Consider the following 26,115-nt stretch of genomic DNA (forward strand, 5'->3'; position numbering starts at 1 on the left):
CAGGGAAGCCCCTGGTTTGCTAACTTTTAACTCCTTTGGCTCTTTATAGTATGGTGTCACCTCCAGATCCTGGGCCTACAGGTCAGTTCTTTAACTGCCACCTCACACGAGTCCTCACACGTGGTAGAGTGCTCGGGCTTGGACTTCGCCCTGGAGAAATACAGCAGTTGTTATTTTTTAAACCTATTCACAGTCATGGGGAAATAGAAGCCAGAGTTCATTGGAGAGTGTATTTGTTGTTTTGAACACACAGAACAAACAGAACTAAATTCAGTGAATTCTCATTTCTGTAAAACTAGCTATAGTTTTGTGTTAAATGCTAGGTTTAAAGAAATCGTACCCCACTGATTTGTTTACTCCCTGTCCATGGCTTTCATAGTGATATTTTGGTAATAATTTTTAAAAAGTAATGTGATTGTGGTGGTTGATGTTGAAGGTTACCGTGGACTCTGATAGGACATGCTTAGAATTACTTTTAGATTTCAAGCACTTGGTAGTTTTAATTTTTTGCATCTCACAGATACCGTCTGACAGATAACCGGTCTTTAGGGAGCTCATCTTAGTTATATGCAGTCACGTTATCGCCGTACGGCGCTGTGACTTAAAACGCTCTGATGCTAACGGTATTCTATGAGGTAATAAGGTAAAGAAGCAGAATCCAGTAAACCCCATAGGAATAGGTGAGGAATATGCACGATGACTCAGAAAGAGCGAGTTTCTGGTCGTGCTCGCAATAGAACCCAGGCTATCTAGTCCAGCAGTGTCTTTGTCCTTGGCCATCCGAGGCATCTCCATTGCCTTCTGGCCTGTTGTCAGGTCTTGATGGAATATTGCCAGTCCCTTCTTTTGCCAAAATGCTAAATATAGCCAGTGTGTGAGCAGGGGAGGGGTAGTGCAGGGGCCGAGGCAACTTCAGAGAGCTACATCGTGAAAAGCTGCCCAAATGTTCAGAGCCACCTGATGTCATCCTTCATCTAGATTATACAGTCCACTCAAGGACTGAAAATGCATTTGGTAACGTGATGATTTCATAGCAAAAGATTATCTAGGCCCTGTGGGGCTCCTCGTCACCATCCCTCTGGTCATAGGTTAGTCATTTAATTATGAAAAAACATAACCCCCGGAACACAGGTAAAGTGAAAAGGCAAGACTAACTTATGGTTGGTAATTAGTAGCCCAGAATTCATCAATGTCAAAAGGGTGTAAGGTTTCCCCTCCAAATGGTAGCATTTCATAAATTTTATAATATATAAAACTATCACGTTTCCATTTTTCATCCATTTATTTATGTTGCATGGGAAATGTAACTTCTATACATTTTGGTTTCTGGTTTCTAAAAGTATGTGATGTTACTATTATTACAGCATCAATATCATTTGTAATGGGAGTTCTTTTTCCTTTTGGGTGATTCAGAATCCAAATATTAAACATCACAGTGGTCCATAAGGCTCTCAGACTGTGATTTGGTCATCATGCCTCTGATCTGCTTTGTATTTGGGGGGAAATACTTGCTAGGAAATGTGACCGAAGGGCTCATACAGTTTTGGCTAGGTGGTAGGATTTTAGAATATCATTAGCCTTCATTTATGCATGTACCTTCTAACCTATTATTAGAGTAACAAGATTTGATCATTAAGTAAGCTTTTCTAATTAAATTGGGAATGTACATATAAAAATGTTTTGATAGTATTAAAAAATCAGTTAATATAATTTACCACATTAACTGTAAAAGGCAGAAAAATCATAATGACTGTCTCAGTGATTCAGGCAAACTATTTGTTAAAATCTGGTATCTGTTCATGATAAAAAGCTCTTAGCAAACAAAAATAGGAACTTCCTAAATGTGAACCAAGTTCTGGGGAGGATGCAGAGCAAATGGAACTTTCATATGTTGCTGGTGGGAGTGCAAAATGGTATGGCTATTGCAGAAGACAGTTCAACAGTTTCTTATGAAGATAAACGTACATTTACCATATGACTCGTCAGTCCTGCTCCTGGGTATTTACTTAAGAAAAATGAGAAATTATGTTCACACAAAAACCTGTCCTCAAATATTTATTCAGTTTTATGAATAATCACCCAAAACTAGAAAGAACCCAAATATCCTACAACCGGTGAATGAATATACAAATGGTGGTACATTCCTACAAACTATTGATAAATGCAACGACAGGTATGACTCTTAAAGGCAGTATGTTGAGTAAAAGAAGCCACTGTCAAAAAGTGATGCACTCTATGATTCAATTTAAGTCATATTCTAGAAGGGCAAAGCTATAGGTATGGAGAACAGGTCAGTCAGTGTTCAGGGTGGGGAGAAGGTGCTGATTACAAAGGAGTGGCATGAAGAAATTTTCTGGAGCGATGGAAGTGTTCTGTCTTGGTTGTGGTGATGGTTACATTATACATCTGGTCAAAACTCATAGAACTATACACCAAAAAACATGAATTTTACTTTTTATAAATTAAAAGTAATATTTTTTAAAAAGTAAGTTTAGATACCAGGTCAGTATGTGAAATCTGTATTTCCATATAGCAGTAGTAATCAGAAAATGAAGTTTTAAGAAAGATGATATGTATAATAGCATCAAAAAATATCAAATACCTAGGACTAAATCTAATAAACAATGTCTAAGATCGTTATACAAGCTGATTCTGAAATTTATATGGAAACACAAACGGCCAATTAGTCAAGGTAATGTTGAAGAAAAACAAATTGCAGAATTTACACTATTGTATATGCAGTGTAGAATAAACAAATAGATCAGTGGAATAGAACAGAAACCAGAAACAGACCCACAATTAATATATGAAAGTATGTGTGTATTTATAAGTAATACATATATTTTATACACACACACACATATACACACAATTTATGATTAAGATGGCATCATACAGCAATGTGGAAAGAAAAGTCTGTTCAGTAAATAATCCTGGATCAATTGCTTATCCATATTGAAAAAACCTAATTTTTCCCCCTACCTCGCATCATACACACAAAAGAATTCCAGGTCAATTGTAGATCTAAATACAGGAAGATAAAAAAAGCTTCTAGAGGTGCTCAACACAGTAGTTATCAAATAATGCTCAATAAAACTAGAGAGAATTATCCCTGCACACTGACCAGAATAGCTAAAATTTAAAAAACAAATACAGCAACAAAAAACTTGACAATATCAAGTGTCAGCAAGGATGCAGAGCACCCAGAACTCTCAAACACTGATGGTGAGATTGTAAATTAGCACAATCGCTTTGGAAAATTGGTAGTATTAGAGTTCTACACACTCATTGTGCCTCTGACCCAGCAAATCCAGTCCTAGTTGTATACCCAACAGAAACATGTGTGCTTATGTTCACCAAAAGACGTGTACAAGAATGTTCGTAGTATAATTCATAATAACTCTGAACTGGAAACAACCCAAAAGGTCCATCAATAGAAGAATGGAGAAATATAATACATCGTTGTATATTCAGTGAAATACCATAGACCAGCAAACAGGAAAAACTACTGCTATTGACAACAACATGGGCTCGAATATAATGTTGAGTAAAAGAGTTCAGGCACAAAAGAGTTCAAAAACAAGGAAACTAGGATTTCCCTGGTGGCGCAGTGGTTAGGAATCTGCCTGCCAATGCAGGGGACACGGATTCGAGCCCTGGTCGGGGAAGGTCCTACGTGCTACAGAGCAACTAAGCCGGTGCGCCACAACTACTGAGCCTGCACTCTAGAGCCTGTGAGCCACAACTACTGAAGCTCGCGTGCCTGGAGCCCATGCTCTGCAACAAGAGAAGCCACCGCAATAAGAGGCCTGCACACTGCAATGAAGAGTGGCCCCCCACTCGCCGCAACTGGAGAGAGCCTGTGCTCAGCCACGAAGACCCAGTGCAGCCAAAAAATTAATTAATTAATTAATTATTTAAAAATACAAGCAAAACTAATATATGGGTAAGGAGTCAGGATAGTGGTTACATTTAGGGAGGGAGATTAGTTGATGGGATGGTATATGAGGCCAACTTCTGGAATCTTCTAGTACTTGATCAGGATGGTAGTTATATGAGTATGTTAACTTAGTAAAAGTTCTTTGTACATTCATGATTTGTATGCTTTTTGGAATATATGTTATATTTGAATTTAAAAAGTTTGTTAAAAGAAATATTTTGAGTTAACCATAGGAGTGAACGGCATCCAAGATTATATTTGTTTTCATTAGTAAAGTTCATATTATCAGTGTTGTAAGAGAGAAAATTATTTGTATCTACAGATACAAATAACTAGCTCCATAAATAAATATAGAGAACAGGTTTAGATTCTTTCCTGACTAAATCGAGACATTCCTAGGCTTCTTGAGTTTTTATTTTATTGCTTTTGTGGCTAGGGATAAACCCATTCTTCCTGTATCCCTGTTTTGTGGGGTTTTTTTTTTCCTTCATGAAAGAATATATTGTTGGAAACCATTCTATATCAGTACATATAGATAGACATCTTGCTTTTTAGAGTCATGTGGAATATAATATATTTAGACCATTTATCATTCATTGACATTGAGATTGTTTCTGACTTTATAATTACACAATGTTTCAGTGAACAGTATTTCACATAAAATGTATTTGAGCAAGTATATTTATATAGGATAATTTATTGAAAGTAGAAGTTTTGGATCTTACAGCATGTATAAATTATTTTAAACTTTTTGTTTGGAAATAATTTTACACTTAGAGAAAAAAGATCAGCACCTACTATTAATAGTTTTCTCCCTTTGCTTCATCACTTGCCCTCTCTCTTCACATACATACATGATTTATTTTCCCATTTGAGAATAACTTGCACACATCATGGTCCTCTGTCCCGAAGCACGTCAGTGGGTCTCCAAAGAACAAGGACATTCTGCTACCCGCAGTAGGGCTGTTAAACCCAGGAAGCCTAGCCTGGATTTAATACCTCTGTTCAGTCCACCATTTTTATTCCCATCTTGTCAGTCAATCCAACAACAGTCTTCATAGCATTGTTTCCCTCTAGTACAGGATCCAGTTGAGGATCAGATATTGCATTTACTTGTCACATATCTTTCTAGTTTCCTTTTCTTTGGTGTAGTTCCTTGGCCTTTCTTTGTCTTTTTTTAAAAAATTACTGAAATATAATTCACTTACCATAAAATTTATACTTTAAAAAAAATCGAGATAAAACTCACAAGTATAAAATTTATCCTTTTAAAGTATACAAATCAGTGGTTTTAGTGTATCTACAGAACTGTGCACATCACCGCTGTTGAACCATCACCCCAAACGATCCTTTTACACATTAGCAGTCACTCCCCATCTCCCTCCTCCCCCCTTTTGTGTCGGGTTTCTTTCACTTAGCTTAATGTTTTCAGAGTTTATCCGTGTTGTCGCTGGTATCAAATCCGTTCCCTTTAATGGCTGAGTAATATTCTGTTGTCTGGATATAGACACATTTTGCATATCCATTCATCAGTTGAGGCACTTCGGGGCCATTATAAATAATGCTGCTATGAACATTCTTGTACAGGTTTTTGTGTACATGTTTTTAGTACTCATATCTAAATTCTGATCTAGGCTTCATGTCTCACTATAGTGCCCTACAGAACTTTCTTGGACATTGCTTCCTCTAGGGTTTGTAATGGATCACGAGTACCGTTTCCACGTGCAAAACCCACAGACGTGGCGGGCTGACTGTATTCACTGTGCTACGTCATTTTATTTAAGGGACTTGAGCATCCTAGGATTTTGGTGTCCGTGCGGGCTCCTGTAATCTATCCCTGTGGTTACTGAGGGATGACTGTAGTCAGAGAAACAATTGTCAGGGAGACGTGGACCAGGCAGTTTTGTCGTTCTCAAGTGGTGTGTAGACTAAAAAGCCTGAGGACCGTGGGTCTAGACAGCTGACTTCTACTGTCTACAGCTATTTAGATGGCCTGGCTCCTGAGAACTTGTGCCTTTTGCCTGCCTTACTGGGCCTTCCAATAGAATGGACTAATTTTAACGAGTTCCTCCTTTGTATTCTTCCTGCTTACGCTTTGCAAGAGATGCTGCTGGGCAGAAGTTAAGTCAGTGTAATCTTGTCAGATAACTGTCAGAGTTGTAAAGCGGGTACCTGCCTTTCATTCTTCTCTTTTTTGTGTTTGTATTTGTGTTGGGGGAGGGTACTGTGCGTACCTGGGGTCTGAAGGAAGATGAACCTCCTTCCCCCTCCCCGCCTTCCCCTCTGCTAGGTCAGCGCCACAGTGACAACCAGCAGCCTGTCTGCCTCCTGAAGACGGGTCTGTGTTAGGTGTTGCCTGGCAGGAAACAGCCACCCTTCAAGGACCAGATGCACAGAGGTTGCCTCCAGAATTGGTAGAAGGTTTTGCTGGCTGGTGACGTCCCCGCTTCCTCTGGACTTCCCTTGGCCAGAGGTTGTTCGTGAATACAGGTTGTGTGGCATCCTCGGAGCTGGGGTAGGAGAACATCCAGAGGGACACATGTGTCCCCTCGCCGACCTCCAGACGCCACCCCTGGAAGTCCTCCCTTCTCTTACTCTTGGAGACCTCCCGTCCTGCTGAGCCTGGCAGATGGCCTGGGTACAGATTTTATTTCTATGGTATTGTCTTAAATTGCGTCCTCCTGAGGTACTTGAGCAAAGAGGCTTGCACAGACAGGATGTTCAAAAGCGGTTGTTCAGTGAATGAGCCACGGGGAGACCCACTGTTCGAAGGAGACAGCCTGTGAACGCTTCCCAGTCTAGTTTCTTCTACTGTATGTTAATAAGGTGTATTATGAATAAAAACTCCTGACTTTGGTTGAATGCCACCTTTTTTTTTAAGAAATTGCTGGCAGAACCTTGAGAAGGGTGGGGGTATCCTTTGTTTAATATAATATAGATTGTTTGGCTGGAGGCGCAAATCTGCGTTTCTGTCATCAGCTTATTAAATGAAGTTTTACAGGATTGGACTAGAGAGAGGAATTACAAAAGATTGTCTGCCCTTGCAGTGGTGATTTGCCCTTAGTAATGGGAAATTCCTGGGCGCAGATAGTTAACTTGCATTTGTTTGTACACAGGTGAAAACTGAGCTCTACCTTGTCTCCTCCCAGCCTTTAAAAGCCTTTTTTTAAAGACATCTACCTCTAAAAAACAGTGAAAACAGATTGGAAACTGGGTTGCTTCAACCATAAGCTGTTTGATTAAGCCGCAGTGGGGTTCTGTGCCCCAGCATATCCTTGTGGCCTTCTGTTGGGTGTCATAGGTGAATTGTGCTCCTTTATTATTATTGGAATTAGAGAAACTGCGACACTGAGAACTTGCTCCATTACCTGATAATATATCCAGAACCCCAGGCTTCCAGCAGATGTTGTAAAACACATACCTCAAGAAATAGGGCAGATGAGTTACAGCACCGTGTGCATCACCAGATGTCTCCTTTGCTCCCTTTTAAACTCTGCCTTGCAAGTGGCCTGTCTTTTGTGACCCTTGGGAGGAGGTAAAGAATCCACCTTTACCTGTTCGGGTAAAAAATACTGATGCCTGGGGCCCACTCGCCAGGGATTCTGATTTGTCGGTCTGGTCTGAGGTACTTCAGGATATTTAAGAGCTCCCCGGGTGACTTCATATGCAGGCAAGGTTCAGAAATACTGTATTAGCCAAAATACTTCCCCATTCATCCTGTGTTATTAGCTTTTTAGTCAATGTTCCAGTTTACAAAGTACCGCTCTTCCACATACTTAACTGTGTTCTCGCAGTGACTCAGTGAAGCAGACCAGCTTCTGCTCCCAGGGTTCCTCAGTCTTCGTGAGTGTTCTGTGAAGGCTTGTCGCCTCATCGCTTGGTCCTCTGCTTTGTTCGTGGCTATTTGTAACCGCGTGGCGGGCTGGCCTTTTGATGAGGCCCCTCCTCTTCACAGCCACACGCATCAGGCGTTTAAAAGGGTGTGTTGTTTTTCATCTTTTGAAATCTGTTGCTTTCTGTGCCTTTCAGGAGCCTATTAAAATTTGCAAAATGTTTGGTTAAGCTCTGTAGGGTTATGGAAAGCCCTGTTCATAGAAACTCTAGTCTCTGTTCCACCACTGACGAATTGTGTGACTTTGGGCAAATACTTCGCATTTTGTAAATGGATATTATTAACCTACCAGGAGGCAGGCACTAGACTAAATGGACGTCCTGCTTCAGCTGTGAGAGTCGGATGGTCTCTGGCCGACTGCCCATTCCTCCATTACTGGCAGTTCCTGTTGCCATTATGTTCAGTTCAAACACAGCTTTCACACCTTTCTGTCCTCCAGGTGAGAGAGACTGAAGATCAGTAGGTCTTGACAACTCATTGAATGTGAACATTGAGAGACCCCGTCGTGTCTTTTTTTTTTTTTAAATAAATTTATTTATTTTTGGCTGCGTTGGGTTCTCGTTGCTGCGCGCGGGCTTTCTCGTTGCAGTGAGCGGGGGCTACTCTGTTGTGGTGCGCGGGCTTCTCATTGCGGTGGCTTCTCTTGTTGCGGAGCACGGGCTCTAGGTGCGCGGGCTTCAGTAGTTGTGGCTGTTGGGCTTCAGTAGTTGTGGCTCGCAGGCTTAGTTGCTCCGCGGCATGTGGGATCTTCCCAGCCCAGGGCTCAAACTCGTGTCCCCTGCATTGGCAGTCGGATTCTTAACCACTGTACCACCAGGGAAGTCCCCCAACTGTGTCTTGAGGGCATTGTTTTTCAAACTTAAAGATGTACTTAAAAATGACCCTAAGAAACTTCTGGAGCGTTTGTCAAAAATACAAATTCACAGTCTCCACTCCATACCCTAAGAATGGATCTTCAGGGGTGGGGTCTGGGTGATTATTTTTATCAAGTTCCTAAGTAATTCTTGTGATTAAACAAAAGTGGGAAGTTGCTCTCTAGGGAATTGAATATAGTAGGCACTCAGTAAATGAACACATGTCTATTCTACTAACCCATTTCATTTTTCTTCCTGTAGTTTTACAGATTAAAGTCCACAATCCTAGAATTCAGAAAAACAAACACTATTTGCAGGAGAAAAAACTAAACATTGGCTGCACTGTACTTAGTGCTCTGTGATGCTTACGTGTGTTGATAGCAAATGTGATAGGTTTCTTTTAAACCTATTTGGGAACCTAGGCAGAAGGATGAAACAGTAGAGCTGTACGAACATTATTCTTAGGATCTATGCCATGGACTACATTTTAGATGAGATGGTGAAATTGGATATTTTGGTTTTTAAGTCAGTGAGTTACTTAATAGACAGTCCTGCAGTCTGCTTTACACTAAGTTCACTTGTGGCAGGCATACTGTATTTGTAATCATTTTGCTTTTAATTTTAATTTTGAATATATGGTCTTTGATACTGAAGGTTACATTTGGAAAAGGAACATTGCCCTGTACTAAGCCGTATATACTTATATTGCTTTGTCTGGAATGCATTTGCAGGCCGTGTGCCTTGGAGCACGGTTGTCACAGGGATGTGTAATTACATTTTAAAAATCTCTTTAATTTTTTCAGACTACTGAGTCACTGTTGGATAAATCCCATGATTCTGTATTAAAACTTATTTTGGTTAATGATTCCTACAAAATAATTTTTTACTTAGCTAATGCAGAGAATAGGCCCCAGTACCTCGACTTCCAAATCTTCTTTCCTTCTCTGAACAGCATGAGAATGACATGAGTTATGACTGATTAAAACTATATAGTTTTAATTTTCTGTTGCAAAAGTTTTATGTACATATACACTCATATATAATGGAAAATTGGGAAATCACTGAAAAATATTCAGTATATAGAAGCAAGTCACCCATAATGCCAACATCGGACTTCACCTCTGCTAACATTCTGCTTTACATAATTTTGACCTTCTACTATGTCTAATTCTTTTGGTTTCTCAACAGGCCCTGACTAGTAAAACTTGAACTTGTACATGTTGCTCATTCTGCTTGATATCGGTTCATCTGAAGCAAGGACAGAATGGGTATTGAGATATTTTCAGACGATGTCCTCATGGTGGAATAATTTAATAATGAAGTCTCAGCAGCCCTTTGCATGGGCACTTTCAGTCAGGAAGTACGCTATTTCATGAAGGTGTTTTGTGCCCGGCGTGCTGCCTTGGATTTTGACCCTCCCAGCCTCTTGGATCTTTCTTTTCCTGTCAGATTTTACAGTCACCCTCCTAGGCAGAGCCCATCCTCAGATCACTAGAACCGTAAAGGTGATAACTGGCTAGTCTCCTTTCTCCTGTTTTCTCCTTTCAATCCCTACAAGGCTCCCAGAGACATTCCTCTGTGATGTTCTCCTGTTCTGCTCCTGAAGCTCGCGGTGGCTTCGACGGCTGTAGACGTCCAGGTGTGTCAGCAGCGGCCCTTCCTCCTTCACCAGCTTATCCGTTACTCGCCGAGGCAGTCTGTGCTCTGGCCGGGAAAAGCTGTGCACGGCCTCTCCCTCTGCCTTTGCTCCTGCATTGCCTTCACCGGCAGTTTTCTTCCCTCTTCTGTCTTGCAGTTCATGTCCCTGTTTTCCTTCAGAACGCCGGGAAGCCTTCCTCTCTGAGCTGCTGTACATCTGCCAGCACATTATCATTTTGTGTTTGTCCAAATGTCATTTTTTAAAACTATTTACTCAACCAGTTAACATCAGGGACCTGCCATCTCTTCTGTTTTTCCCACAGTGCCCTGCATTGGTTTAGACATCTGAGTCAATTTAACTTAAACCAATACAGACTTTGGTATTTTTCAGAGAGGGAAAGTGAGGCTTTGGTAGGAAGGTGTTCCCTGCTGCGTGCGGCATGCCGGAACCCAACCGGTGTCACGCCAGAGTTGATGGAGGGAGTTAAGATGACAGAACAACGTATTAAAAAAGAAAAAAAAATAGCAAATAGAAACACCATCCTCTCCAACTTTCATCATAGAGCAAGTGTTTTGTGAGAAATTTCTTTTTTTTTTTTTTTGGCACTCATGGTTATTTATTTTATTCTGTGGGTTATAATCCATTACTATTTATTTTGCTATTCAAATTGTGCGGGAAATCCTTGTTTAAAAATTAGCCAATAGAGTCACTGGGAGCAGAGCTAAGAGGCCGGCCGTCGTTTAGGTCTCCTCTCTGCCTTTTCTTCTTTCTCTTGGAAGGTCCTCGGGCTGGGGTTTGTGCTCACCCGAGGCTGGGGGTGGAGGAAACAGGCAGGGTGGGCGGGGATGCTGCTGACACAGGTGCCGGCAGGCTCCGGATGAAGACAGCTCTGTCCACACGTGCAGCACTTGCTTCCTGCTTCAGACCCAAGCCCTCCGTTACAAAATAATTCAGATCTTGTTAGTTTCTAAATAATCTGGTGGGAAGACACTGAGCGTCTGTAATTGTCTTCCTCTGAGGTTTAGGTAGGGATTTAACTTTTAGTGTCTAGATCATCAGGGCATTTGAGGGCTAGTGAAAATGTAAGATCCCGACGTAATCATCTCTACTCAGTATGACCACGTATGAAATAACCTCACTGGAAAATTTTACCTCTCTCCTCCGAAATAAAAGTTTTTATTCTAAGGTAACAAATAATCAAAAGATTTTAAAGGTTGACAAAACACCTGAATCCACGGAAGTGTGGGTCAAAGCAGTCTGGAGCAGTGATGACTCTTCACTGTAACAGCAACACATGTAGGGCCTTGGCAGTTCCCCCCGAAAAAGAAAATTAATGATTAATGATAAGGGGTAAACCTTAGAAAGGAAGAGGCTCGGTTTTAATACCAAGGAGAGAAATGAAGGTGAATATGAAGGGAGAGAGGGAGTGAGAAAGAAACATCAAGGCATCTGAGCACCGGTCAGGGCACAGAAGTTGCCATTTGGTGATGTGTGTTAGAGCCAAGTTATAGGACAAAGATAGAAGGTGGAAAGGACAGAACGGAAAAAGTAACTACAGGTGAGGACAGGACACAGTCGGGCTCCCATCTCGGGAGCATCTTGGGCTGCTCTGCCGTCTCCTTCTGTCTTGTGGCGCTATGATTCTTTGGCCCAGGTCCTGGCCCTGTCACCCGCTTTGCCCTGTGGTGCAGCCTCCTGACACCAGTGACTCCCCGGGCCTCAGAAGGGGAAGCGTGAAGACAGATGCAGTGACTTAAATTAGCCCGGGAGCCTGGAGGGAACAGCGATGCTGCTGCTGCCGCTGCCCCTTCCTCTGCCCCTCCTCCGACCTCCCTCCCTTTCTTTCTTCCTTACCTGGTAGCGTAACAGTCCCAGAGGGGAATCCTGCAAATTCTGGGCTGGCAGAGAAGCGGGAGTCATTGTCTTGGAGCAATGGAAATCCTCCACCACAGAGGAAATTGTCTGCTCACCATGCTTTTTGAGGAGCCATCGTCCAGGAGTTACGTTTTAACTTGTCTGTTGGAGGATGCAGACTGACTCCTCAACGTGACTGCCTGATGATCACATCTGCCCTGCTACTCTGTCCTTGTCAGGGCAAGTTGCTAAGACCTGAGATGGCGCTGACGGCGATCTCATCATATCCTTAGATAATCCTTAGATGTTACGTGATCACAGGTGAGGAAACAACAGGCTGGAGGATGTGACTCTTGCTGTGACAGTTTTGCATCTTCGTAGAGGAGCTGAACTTAGGAACAAGGTCTCCTGAGTCTTGGTCCACAGGTTTTCTTTGTTTTGTTTTGTTTTGTTTAAACAATACACCATAAAACCTCGCTTGTTTCTAAGTTCCTAGGGTTGGTTTTGGCATCAAGGGGAAAAGAAACTGAGCCGGCCTAGGATGGAGGTGGTTGGCACAGAGAGACAGACAGGAGCCTGTGGTGGAGGATTTTGTGATTGTCGAGCTTCGTAGCTGCCGCTTTCACTGTCAGTGGAGCGGAGCAGGGGGCCGGTAGCTACCCCTGGCCTGGCTGGTGTCCCATTTTTGAGGCCCCAGGGTTATTTTTAGCCTCAGGGCCTTGGAAGCAGGTGTGGTCCAGGCTTGAAGGCCACGCCTGGAATCTGTTCAAGTCTTGTGCACGTCTGTTTAGGAGCTGAGGACAGTGACGGGGCCGCTTAGCGACTCTGTGAAAAGAATTTGTGCTTTTCCAGTGAGGAGTAAAAGTCACACGGTGTTTCATTTGCGATGCTTTAGGTAGGTTTGTTTTGGAAACTTTATAAATTGAAATACATTTTTTTTTAACATCTTTATTGGGGTATAATTACTTTACAATGGTGTGTTAGTTTCTGCTTTATAACAAAGTGAATCAGTTATACATATACATATGTTCCCATATCTCTTCCCTCTGAAATACATTTTAAGAGTGGTAGGGAATATATTAGAAAGCTAGCTACGAGTCCTTTGTATACAGGAAAAAAACCCTTGGGTATTAAAAGAGTTACACCTCAGCGGACCCTTTTTAAAAGTCCAGGTTTATAGCCACAAGTGTGTAATTTAAAATTTAATTTTTCTCACCCCCCCAAACGTTATTGTTATTCAAATAATCCTTTGTAAGTCCTTTTGTGAAGTAGAGGTTCAGCTTTTTACCTTGAGAGTAAACATCAGCTTCCCTATATCGCGTTTGTTGATATTCTTGCTTTGCCCAAACCCACACTTTTTTGTCGTCGTTGTGTGTGTGTGTGTATACATTTTTTTTTTTTTTTTTTTTTGTCCGTGCCACGCGGCTTGTGGGATCTTAGTTCCCTGACCAGGGATCGAACCTGGGCCCAAGGCAGTGAACGCACCGAGTCCTAACCGCTGAACTGCCAGGAAATTCCCAGCCCACACTTTTCTTGACCGCGCTGTTCAGGAGGGCTAGAGCCCCCAGGACCGGGTCTGCGTGGATGTCACGCCCTTTCTCTGACTTTTTTCTGCACTTTCCGATATTATGGGAAAGAAAAGAATGTAATAAATGTTACCCTTACCCAGACAAAACTATTACGACATTTTTGAATATATATGTTCGTGTGTTTGTATATACGTGGGTGTTTGAGGTTCTGCTTTACCTACTGTTCTGTACTTTGATTTTACTCTATATATTATGATTATCTTTCATTATTGGTCATGTTTACTTTGGTCGTAATATCTTTAGTAATTTAGCTCTTTGTCAGGAAAGTACACCTGTTAGATAGTGGAATTTTGCTGTTTGGGGGTAGGTGGGCTAACTGTGGTGCATGGATAAAGATGCTAAGTTTATATTAGCATTACCTACCCCCCTGAATACAGTAATCTCTCTTACAAAGACCTTGTGGTAAGGATTCGATACACCTTCTGACAAGGAGAGCTCCTTGAAAGCATTTTTCTTTATTTTAACGTAAACCTCCTTTAAATGATTTCCTTGTTGTATAGCTCTATTCAAGCATGCATCTTGTTCAACATGTCTTTGATGTTTTCCTACATTCTGTGTTATAAAGCCAAGATTCTGTTATTAGGTACTACACATTTGTGGAGTTGGAAGAATTGTATTAAATTAGCATTAATAGTAATCTTTCTTGTTACAGTGTTTCTTTTTATTTCTTTGCCAAGTAATGCACTAACATAGGAACCACAGCTTCTTCCTTTGTAGTTTTGAGGAAGAAACTATACTAAACTTTCTTGTGTGTTTGTGTGTGTGTGTGTGTATATTTTACGCTTAAGTTAAAGGTTCAAGTGACTAAAACTGCTTCATTTCCAAAGATATAACCATAGTTCTGAAGGAAGACTGAACACCTGCCACATCTTTTCCTGGCATTTGCCCAATTCAGCATTACCTTGGTCAACATATTCATTGGCCTCAAGCCCTCACATAGAGAACTAGTCTCCCAGGCGTCCACGTAGCCATCTTCCACCTCCCTCATGGGCTTTACTTGACCATCAGAGCAAGGACTTCTCTGACTACTCTGTTTAAAACTTTAACCCCTCCACCTCCGTTCTCCTTCTTCTTTCCCTGCTTAATTTTTTCTCCACGGCACTGATCACCATCTCTCACGCGACACGTTTTGTTGTTGTTGCTGTTTATTGTGCATCTCGTCATTCAGTTAGAAACTCCAGGAGGACAAGAGATTTTGCCTCGTTCTTTTTGGTTGCATTTCCGCAGCAGTGCCTGACACTTATTAGGTGCCCGATAACCATTTGTTAGTTGACTGAATGAGCTGCACTAGGCCTGACAGATGCTCAGGAAAACCAGGATGTACCAATTATTCCCCAGCTAACATTCTGAATCTCTCCTCCCCTGCCTCCAGCCCAGCTTTATTGCAAATATCCTTGCACAACGGGTTCTCCTCAGCTCTCAGACTAAACCAGCCTCTGGCCACATTCCTCTTGCCAGCCACTCCATCCGGGGGTCCTTCATTCCCACCCCCTCAAGACTACTGCTTCTGGGGGTGTAGAGTCCGTCGTTTTCAGGCAGGGTGCCAGGAGGAAGCTTTAAATGCAGAAGGGTAAGTGAGGGAGCCCTGGGGCAGGAGCGTGTCGGGGATGGATAACTGGCGTGGAGGCAGGAAAGAGGAGGCGAGGAGGGGGCAGGGGGTGGAGTGGGGCGGAGAGCTCAGGTGGGTCAGGGAGGCGGAAGCTGGTAGAACAGGTGACCATGAACGGGAGGCTTCCGGTGAGCCAGTTCCAGGAGCGCAGTGCCCTTCCTCAGCAGAAACCTGGGGAAGGCTTCTCCCAGATCTGGACTCTGCCTGGGTCTGTGTCTGCAGCAGAGGCCTTGTATCGGGTCTCTGAAGGATGGCTACTCTTCCAGCCTTTGTGGACCCTTGAGATGCGTGTAAACAGCCTGAGCCTCTGATGAGAGCGGGTTCTTCCTGCAGTGCTGTGAGTTGCTGAGAGACGGTTGTTGGATTTTTCCAGTGCTGACAAATGTTGTCTCCATGCCTAGCTCTGCCTAGACAGTGATTCAAGCAACCTCTATCCCGTCATCGCCACCACTAGTCAGGTTGCGTCCTCTGTGCTGGGGTAAGAAAATATGGCCAAGGCAGGAATAGGTGACTGAGAAGTGCATTAAGCTCGTGTAGCCCTCTTGGCTTTGGTGAGGATGGTTTCGGGGTTTGTTTTTGTTTCTTTATGGCATACGTTTTACCAAATACCAGACCTCAGAACTTCTGTCAGGGTTAACCCGCAGCGTGTGAGGCAGAGAAGCGTTAATCAACGTAGGATTAAAATGGTCCGAGTCCAAGATGCTCAAGCTTCCGGACATCATGGCCGCTTTTTTTCCCTTTTGATTTGTTGAGTTTTTTTTTTTTTTAATTTATTTATTCATTTATTTATTTTTGGCTGTGTTGGGTCTTCGTTTCTGTGCGAGGGCTTTCTCTAGTTGTGACAAGCGGGGGCTACTCTTCATCGCGGTGCGCGGGCCTCTCACTGTCGCGGCCTCTCTTGCTGCGGAGCACAGGCTCTAGACGCACAGAGCTCAGTATGTTGAGTTTTTCTCTTATTAATAGTCTGTGTGTAAGCCTCTGCTGAAAGCCTGTTTGGTGTATCCTGTTGCCTATTTCTTCAGTTTTACTGGAGGAAAAAAAAAATTTAAGACTGGCTTGTAGTTTAATAGCTAAACTACAAGCCAGTCTTAAACTTCTCACCTGATTATATGCTTTCCATAAATTCTCTGAGAATCTGAACTTGAGCTGAAGCCCAACCAGACAAGGCTCGGTCACTGTCCTCAGCTTTGGGGTCCTTTCCCCTTTCCTGAGAATTCCTTTGAAAAAGGAAGGTTTTAAAATGGAACTGGGGGTTGGGATGGGGGGCAGCCTGTGGGCCCGGATGTGGGCACCGGGGCAGCTGTGCCGGCGACAGCCCCAGGGGGAGAATCGTGTGCGAGAAAGGGCCTCACCTCTTTCCTGGTGGGATAGACCCAGTGCAGTGTGACCCGCCGAGAAGCCAGGATCCTATCTGGGAAGTTGAAAAGAATAACGCCTCATCTGAGAAGAGGAGGGAGACGCTTACCAGTCATTTAAAAGCGACCTCAGTCTTTAAAACATTTGCTGTTTGGACACTAGGTTTAAAGGCTACAAGTCAAGTAAAGGCTGCAATCAAAACAGAACACTTTTCCTCTCCGCTGATTACTCTAATGGCAAACACTGGTTCTTGGCCAGTTGAGCTTTATTTCGTTCTTTTAATTAAATTGATCATCAAAATAGTCTTAGACTTAACAGTTCTCCCACATAACTAATTCAGTGGTATTCTTTAGTCCATTGATACTCTTGCGAAGTTGGATGTAGAGTGAGTTTGAACAAATAACACTCTCCTAATTTCCATTATAAAGTCATAGATGCATTTCCATAGGTAACCGAATGGAATCTCAAACGTAAGTTACACAGAAAAACTTCAAATATTGTATGTTAGGGTGAAAGGTTCTTACACAGTTTATGTCAGTATTAAATGTTATAAAATAGGAAACGTAAATTGTTTGCTGAAATGTAAAATATACCACAATTGGCCCTTCTTTAGGGGATCTGCCCATGTTGTTCCCTGATGTGTGTATTTTGTTATACTAATATATTGCCTCTGCCTCTCTCCATCTTTTCATAAATAAAGTCTTTTAAATCCTTTATTTCTGAAACTAGGATACTTTGTAAATATTTGTTTAGTGGACCTGGTTAAGGTTACTAGTCTTCGGTATAATAAATACTGACCTTTTTTTAAATTAAATTAAATTTTTTATTTTTTTAACATCTTTATTGGAGTATAATTGCTTTACAATGGTGTGTTAGTTTCTGCTTTATAACAAAGTGAATCAGTTATACATATGTCCCCATATCTCTTCCCTTATTTTTTTTTTCTAAATAGAAAACTCTCTTGTATGTATATAGAAGGGTTATGTCACTGTCTTCTGAAGGCTGGCTGCCTCCTAGATTTTCTCGATGGTGGACTAGGGCGTCCCATCACCCTTCTCTTGAGAAGAGTGTCTCTGCTGCCCCAGCCCCATCTCCTGGGTAGCATTGTGGTCCAGGGCTCCCTCAGCACGATCCCCAGGCAGCCCAGAGGGCAGCCCAGGTGGGAGACCTTGAACAGCGCTCTGAGGTCTGCAGGGACGGGGTGGCAGCAGAGTGACGCGGCTGAAGGCCTTGACCTTCAGCGGCCCCATGGCCTCCATACAGGGAGCTTGTGGTGCCGCCCTCTCTTTGGGTGGGAACAGCCCAGGTTGCAGCAGGTTGTCCTTTAAGAGATAAATTTCAAGCTTCCTTGAACATGAGTGTCACAGTTTACATTTCCCTTGAGTCAGAGTAGCTCCAGAGGATACTCTCCCATTAGGATGCCATAAAGCAGCTTGCTGACCCTTCAAGCACATTGTCGTGAATTACTCCTCAGCCTTTTGGTCCTCAGGTAAACAGCCGATTGGGTGTAATGCTAGAGGAAAGGGGGAGCTGTCTTTTTTTTTTTTAACATCTTTATTGGAGTATGATTGCTTTACAATGGTGTGTTAGTTTCTGCTTTATAACAAAGTGAATCAGCTATACATATACGTATATCCGATATCTCTTCCCTCTTGTGTCTCCCTCCCTCCCACCCTCCCTATCCCACCCCTCTAGGTGGTCACAAAGCACCGAGCTGATCTCCCTGTGCTATGCGGCTGCTTCCCGCTAGCTATCTATTTTACATTTGATAGTGTATATATGTCAGTGCCACTCTCTCACTTCGTCACAGCTTACCCTTCCCCCTCCCCATGTCCTCAAGTCCATTGTCTAGTAGGTCCGTGTCTTTATTCCTGTCCTGCCCCTAGGTTCTTCAGAACCTTTTTTTTTTTTTTTTTTTTAGATTCCATATATATGTGTTAGCATACGGTATTTGTTTTGCTCCTTCTGACTTACTTCACTCTGTATGACAGACTCTAGGTCCATCCACCTCACTACAGGTAACTTAGTTTTGTTTCTCTTTATGGCTGAGTAATATTCCACTGTATATATGTGCCGCATCTTCTTTATCCATTCATCTGTCAGTGGACACTTAGGTTGCTTCCATGTCCTGGCTATTGTAAATAGAGCTGCAGTGAACATTGTGGTACATGACTCTTTTTGAATTATGGTTGGGAGTTGTCTTTTAAGGTTAAGTATTTCTACATGTTTTATTTAGATGTGTAACATACTGTGTATCCAGTTGAACAGAGAAGGAAAAGGAAAAGAATATATAGTGTTTTATTCTATTTTCATTTTAAAAAATCTTTGGAAGAAATCAGAAGAAACTATTAACAGTGTTTACCAGTTAGAGGGCCAGGGAGGACCTGGGCAGGCGGAGGACAAGGGCGGGAGAAGGATTTTCAATGTGCTCATTTTTTTCACTTAAATGTATTTGTTGGACTTTGAATATAATGGCAGTTTTAACAGCTTTATTGAAATATAGTGGACAAACATTGGATGGATAAAGTATACGTATTCATAGTGTGTATACAGTTTTCTATTTTTTATTTTTTTTGAGCCATGTGACTATACTCTGTATTAAAAATAGAAAGAAATTAATTAAAACTTTTAAAATTGTCTAAGAAAATAGGGAAATAGCAAAGCTGGCCTGCCCTGGGCTTTGCTATATGCACTTGGGCCCCCGTGTTCCATCTAAAAATTTGTATGCCTTCTGACTTCTTGAAGAGATTTTGGGGTAAGATGAGCTTGTTGGGGTGCCAACTATCAAATATTCTCCTGTCATCTCTTAAATCTTACTTGATGCAAGAGATTCCGAGAACAAAACTATCACAGATGCGTCCCTGATCTCAGCGTGTTGACCTTCTTCGGAAAGAACAGTGAATGGAGAGAAATTTCTAAATTAGAGCTGTAGCCTGGGATGCGGTCTTCCCCAGAATTCTGTAGCTGCAAGTGAACGAGGTTTAAGGCTGTTGTTACCTCACCTTCCACAGCCCCTTGGCAGCCTCGGCCTCCTCTGTAGTCACCTGGGACCTCAGAACATCAGATGTTGCGCATGAAGGTGCTGTCAGAGGGCTCCAGCTGGCCGCAGGACAATGTGAAAGGTGTAACTTTATCCCCAGTTCACCTTCACTGTTTTGTTTCAGCTACATCCTCATGTCAGGGTCACTTTGACCAGACCTCTTCTTGGTCAGGGAAAGGGTCTTTTTCTATCCGGAACGACCGACTCTGGTTCTCTGGGGAGGAATGACCGTTTTCTTCCCGGTGAACCTGTTGGCCGCAGCCTGCCTTGGGTTTCAGTGATCTGGGCTTCTGAGAGTTGGCTGGAGGGAAGCAAAGATGAGAACTTTCTCACTCAGCTTTTGCATGTTTGCCGTCCTCTCCCTCCCTTTGTCCCTCGATCTGCTAACCCAGATAACTGCTTTGTCCTGCCCGGTTGCACCACTGAGAGGAGCCAATGCGGCCCAGAGACTCAGGCCATTGTTGGCATCCACTTGCTCCCGTTCTCGGGTTTCCACTTTCTGCGCTGCCCGGGCTCCCGCGTGGACAAGTCACGTCACTCTGTCTCAGCGCAGCTTCATTGTGGGGACAGGTTCTTAGGAAAACAGGGTAACCTGGGAGTGGGAGCCCCGGTGAGGGAGTCAGGCCATCCGAGCCCAGGACCTTGCGTGGCTGTGAATCGTGTCACCGGGCAGTCAGGACTTGAGTCAGAAATACCCTGGGTAGGTGCTGTGCGAATGTGCATTGGTTGATTGAGTAGGACAAATTCTCTGCTCTGGTTTCTTCAGTCGAAGGTAGAGATGACTTTTGTGCTTCATTGCCATTAAGCTGTACTAAAAATAATACATCCGTATAATGAAGATACGAAATGGACAAATAATGTATTATGTGGGGCTGATTCGTGAGACTTGAGGCTAGACGCGATGGCTTCTCAGGTGCCTTCTAACGCCGTGGATGTCTGGCTCCGTGAGAAGCGGCACAGCCTGGCTGAAGCCGGACTGTAGCAGGATGGAATTGCCCCGTCTTTATCTGCTGAGGGATGCCTTTCAGATTCCAGATGCAAGGCAGCTCTGTTCACCATTGGCATCTTTACAGCATTTTTCCTCCTTTCTCTGTGTGATGACTAGTTGCTTTCTGACTTACTCTCTTTAGATAACTGACATAATTTCATCCTCAAAACAAACTTTGTGAGGAGACAAGGCCAATACTATATGTACCTTTTAGAGATGAGGAAAGTGTGGTCAGAGAGGCTAATATAGTTTGTCCGAAGTTACGTAACAAGTAAAGGGCGAGGCCACTCCTCTCTCTATCCTGTCCACTCCTACTTCTCCATGCTTCAGCTTCTAATTTCTAAGTCTGAAATTAGGAAACAGGACCCCATGATGTTTGGGGGGGTCTATCATCCTAATCCAAAATCAGTTAATCACATATGAATTATTCAGTATCTTAAATCATTTTTGGAACAAGGAGGATTTTACTAACTTGTAACAGTGTAAATTGAATATCTTATGTGCAGAACACTGTGGAAGGAAGAAATACAGTACAAAACGTCTGCCATCAGGTAGTTTAACCTCCAGAAGTCGAATGCCGACAGTGGACGTCTAGTTTTATGTAGTAGGGCATTTCCTATAAGCAGAGATGGACCGGGGAGATCGGGACGTGAGAATATTGAAGGTCCGGGTGCGGGCTTAAGCTCTGGGCACAAAACTCCGACTAGCGTTAACTAGGAAATGGTCTATCTTAGGAGTCTGGCAAGAATAAGTAAGCATCAGGTCCCGTATTAAGGGCTCTCGTATGCCTGGGTTGCTGACCTAGAGTCCAAGGTCAAGGTGTGAGATTTTCTGAGGCTGGGAATCAGGGAGTCTCTTAAAAATGAGGTACAAGAAAAAGCGAACTGGAAGCGGAGGACCGGCCAGGATCTTAGCTGTGAGTCGGCCTGGGGCGGAGTGGATGCCTCACAGGCCCCCAGCAGCTAGTTCAGCACTTGGTGTGACAAGTACATCAGTCATTGCCCCTCCTCTTCCTTAAAAGGCAGCCGAAATTTACAGAACCTCCCATTTTCCCGCCTCTTCTTCCTGAGGGTAGTTTCAAGGAATGCTCACAGCACACACACTCCATTTATCATAGTAATTCTCAAGCCATCAGGAAAGGTTTTTATGTCCTGACAACGTCAGATTGCTAACCCGATCTTAGGTGGTTGTTTTTTGTGCTATTTTCAAGAAATAAGCAAATAAAATCTGGAATAAAAATGCTTGGATTGGCTTTTTACAGCTCTTTTCATTTCATACTGTAAGTCAAGTAGTTCTGGGCCCCCAGGTGATTATATATAATTCATGACTCTGTCTTGTTTTGTCATCTTTGAGTTTTTATATTTTGCGGTGAAAGCGAATCATCATTAGTACGTTTCCTGAAGCCATACCTACTTGTCCTTTTTGTTTGTTTGTTCAAAGGAAACAGTGCATCAAGTATGGAATTAGATTAATGGGGTAAATATTATGAATCATACACTCCCTCTAATCCGATGCTCTTTCTTTTTCTGACCCCCGTGTTTTGTTTTCCGTCTGTCATTCTCTCTCCATGTAGGCTTTTCAGCCCCATGTAAAGCTGTTGGCGCGAGGGAACAGAGGTAAAGAATGATGTAATGCACTGGCTGCCCCAAAGCATCTTTTGTTGGAATGGTTATTCCAGTCATCTCTTTATGAATCAAGTGTGAGGGGCTGCTTTGTGGCAGGAGGCCTCTGCGAGAGCACATCAACGGGAAAGAGAAAGAGACATTCACTTGGAGGGCTCTTGCTGAAAATGGGTTTAACTCTCCTCTTGCCAGTCGCCACCAGCCTGACCTCATACATTTCAGTACAATGGAGTGGCTGAGCCTTTGAGCACACCACCATTACATCATCGTGGCAAATTAAAGGAGGAGGTGGGAAAAGAGGACTTATTGTTGTCATGGCCCATGAGATGATTGGAACTCAAATTGTTACTGAGAGGTTGGTGGCTCTGCTGGAAAGTGGAACGGAAAAAGTGCTGCTAATTGATAGCCGGCCATTTGTGGAATACAATACGTCCCACATTTTGGAAGCCATTAATATCAACTGCTCCAAGCTTATGAAGCGAAGGTTGCAACAGGACAAAGTGTTAATTACAGAGCTCATCCAGCACTCAGCCAAACATAAGGTACATGCTTGCTTGTTTTTTCCTTTTTAAAATAAATGGACCTGCTGAATGGGGAATCATTTTAAATGAAGCCTCATTTTTAAGGGGAGAAAGTAATTTGAGGAAGTTTTGGTTGCTTTTTCTAAACTTTGATACCTTATGCCACCTCAGAATAATTCACTAATTGTAGACACTGTCACACCTCAGGATGTTTCTAAGCTACACAGAAAGCTTAACTTGTTTTTATTTGATCCAGTGCTGTGTTTCCCTATTAATGCTAAAAATTGTTTTATTAATTTAACACAAATAAAAAGTTATGTCTAATACAGTATATTATAATACTCAATTGTTAGCAATTATATAATAGTATATTATATTGTCTGTATATTATTAATAACTAATACATGGTTTTATGTTGTTTACAAATGTACTGAAAGGAAATCATTCTTTTCAAGTGCCTTGACGAGAAAGTAGAAATTAATTATATTACAAGTGTTTTTTGTTTGTGGGAAGTTAAGGTAATGGTCAGAATTTAAGGATCTTCAAGGAGAGTTTTTCTTAGGATACCAGGCTGTCAGCTTTGTGGTAGGTAAGGCTGTTTGTTTTGTTCAGGAATAAAAATGAGTTTGTGCTTTAATCTTACGAAAAGCTGATTTGTTACTGAGTAGAAACCATTTTAAATGTTTCTTTAGTTCAGGGGATCGGGATCGATACGTTTATTTTGCGTATTATTTTGTTGTACATGTTTTTACCCTGTTATCGTGTTAAGGATTTAAAACTAAGGAGTTTTGAGCACATTTACACAGAAATAGCATCAAGTTTGCCTTGCAAATGTTGATTTTTGCAAACATTTAAACCATGCGTATGCTTGGTTTATCCAGTACATTTGACCACATCTCATTTTTATTCAGATTATTAAGGAAAACAGGAAGCAGTTACTTGCTTCAGCAGCAGAGGTGTATGGGATCATGTTCCTCGCTTTCCTCCCTGACAGCCTCACGTTTGCATTTTAGGTCGACGTTGATTGCAGTCAGAAGGTTGTAGTTTACGATCAAAGCTCCCAAGATGTGGCCTCTCTGGCCTCAGACTGTTTTCTCACTGTACTCCTGGGTAAACTGGAGAAGAGCTTCAGCTCTGTTCACCTGCTAGCAGGTAAGGCTTGTTGTACAACTGCGAGGACTCGCAACCTCCTTGAGCCTGTGAGTAAGCAGGGTTCCACAACGAGCTTGAAGTACACTAGGTGGACGCAACTTTGAGGTCACTGTGCAGAATGACTTATTTATAGCTTCTGATTGACGTAACTATTCTAGTTAACCTGAATGCTGTTGTTCTTCCCCATTGGTCAGTGTATTTCTGATTTAGCTCAAATGCCTCTTCATCGGGTATTTATTAGCCAGAAGTGCCGTGTAGGTCTGTGCGCCCGTGTAGATCTACGAACACCGAATGCTCTGCATTTCAGCTCGCTCTCAGTGCCCACCCCCAAGGAGAGGACCCGCCCAGCATTCGGTGTGAACCCCTGTTAAACATTTTTGGTTGAAGTGGACTCCAGCAATAAGATCACCCATCCTGGACGTTATGTACAATGAGATAGAAAGAGAATGTGTGCGGAATATTTCTTCCAATAATTAGAGGGAAAATTTTAAAACTAACTTACGTATTTTTGTTTTGTTTTCACAACTGAGAAAAGTCTCAACTTGCAAATGCTAAGCAACCAGCTGACTTTGTAAAGCGCACGGAAAGGACTAACTATTTTATATCTGCCCTAAAGGAGGGTGGTGTGGGAGTTCCATCTCATCAAATTCCAAAGCAGACTGTTCATCCTTTGCTTTCCCTGTTTGGCAGACAGCACCGAAGCCCTTTCACTCACTCTGGCTCCCAGAGCAGGGAATACAGTTTGACAATGCGCAGTAACCTTTACCACAAAGCCGCTGTGTCCAGCAGATTCTGCCACAGTGATCGGCAAGATCACTTTTAAAAATCTGATCTAAGAAAAACAAAATATTGACAGATATTGTCACTTTCGCACCTTTCGTCTTTTGTTGCAGGGAGAGTCCGGTGAGCTTGATGTTACTGGCAACTGATGGTTAGACTGTGGACATTTCAGTTGGAAGAGAATAGGCTGAATCAGTTGTTGGTTTGTTACCACGTTTAAACTCCCTGAAGGTTTCAATGAGACTTCTGTGTCTTCATTTCTCCCTCGTCAGCTCTTGCTCCCGGTTTCAAAGAGTAAAGCATCGTTACCTGTCACTTTCAGGTCGTCTGTTGGCACACGTTTCATCTATGCTGCAATTCTGTCCTAAAGTGAAGCCAGCTTGGTCTCAGAACGGAGCTCTCAGAACTCTGTAATGGAGAATTATAGCATTAGGTTCTGTGTCTCTTGGTAGGCATGGTCTTTCACTGGGAGTGTAAGTGTGTTACACCTGACAACTGTTACTAGAGTCCCGCTCACCTCGGTTGCTGAGTTTAGGAGCGCAGTCGTGCTTCTTGGAGCCAGTGTGAGGGACTTTACCTTGGAAAGGTAAACTGGAACTATCGACGGAACCAGGGTTTTTCTTAAAGAGGGTGCACCCAGAGGGAAGGCGATTATCCCTCTTTGCTCTTGTTTGAGACGCTTTTCTCTACGGGGGCTCTGACCCGACGGCTTGGCCAGGCGGACGCTCCCGGAGGAATGAGCTCACGTCGAGTTTTAGTTACTCAAGTCGTCTCTCCTCTTTCCCGAGGAGCTCTCCCTTGTTATGTGGAAGGTTCCTTCCAGCCATGTGCGGCTTTGGGAGGGGTGCTCACTGGGCAGTAAGGAAGGAGAAGGACTCATTCTGACCATCGAGATCAGCCCTAGGGATACGTGGGATGGTGCTGGTCAGAACCCCTGGCATCCCCACTTTGTACCGGAAGTGGGTCCTAGGCCTAAAGGAAAGCCCGTCGAGGCAGCTCCGAGAACCACATACGCGTATTCACAGCTCCGTCTCGTCATCCACACCCCAGAATCCTGTATTTCTTTCAGCTTAGAAGGTGGCTTCAAGGACTGAATGACCTTGTTTGGGAGTTTCTGAGCAGCGAGATTTCTTAGGACACCTCAGAGAGGGTTCCGGACGATTAAAAGCCTCTCGGCCATCCCAAAGCTTCTGACCGGTTGGAAATTCCCTTGGTTAGTGAGCCTGTTCCTCAGAGTGGACAGAAAAGAGAGTTAGTAGAAGAAAGAGAGTGCTGGGGA

General features: G+C 42.9%; 1 protein-coding gene across 6 annotated transcripts in view; it reads left to right on the forward strand.

Moving 5' to 3' along the window:
• Nucleotides 1-26,115, forward strand: part of DUSP16 (dual specificity phosphatase 16) — an 85,011-nt gene that overhangs the window by 15,734 nt on the left and 43,162 nt on the right. For all 6 annotated transcript variants that reach the window (XM_027129571.1, XM_027129576.1, XM_027129577.1 and 3 more), the window contains 2 exons: nt 22,335-22,925; nt 23,918-24,056. In XM_027129571.1, the coding sequence (XP_026985372.1) occupies nt 22,698-22,925; nt 23,918-24,056 (367 nt within the window). In that variant the 5' untranslated portion in view covers nt 22,335-22,697. The remainder of the gene's footprint in view (nt 1-22,334; nt 22,926-23,917; nt 24,057-26,115) is intronic.

This window comes from Aethalodelphis obliquidens, unplaced genomic scaffold (assembly GCF_003676395.1).
Source record: "Aethalodelphis obliquidens isolate GAN/ISIS:26980383/991018 unplaced genomic scaffold, ASM367639v1 scaffold36, whole genome shotgun sequence".
Taxonomy (NCBI): Eukaryota; Metazoa; Chordata; class Mammalia; order Artiodactyla; family Delphinidae; genus Aethalodelphis; species Aethalodelphis obliquidens.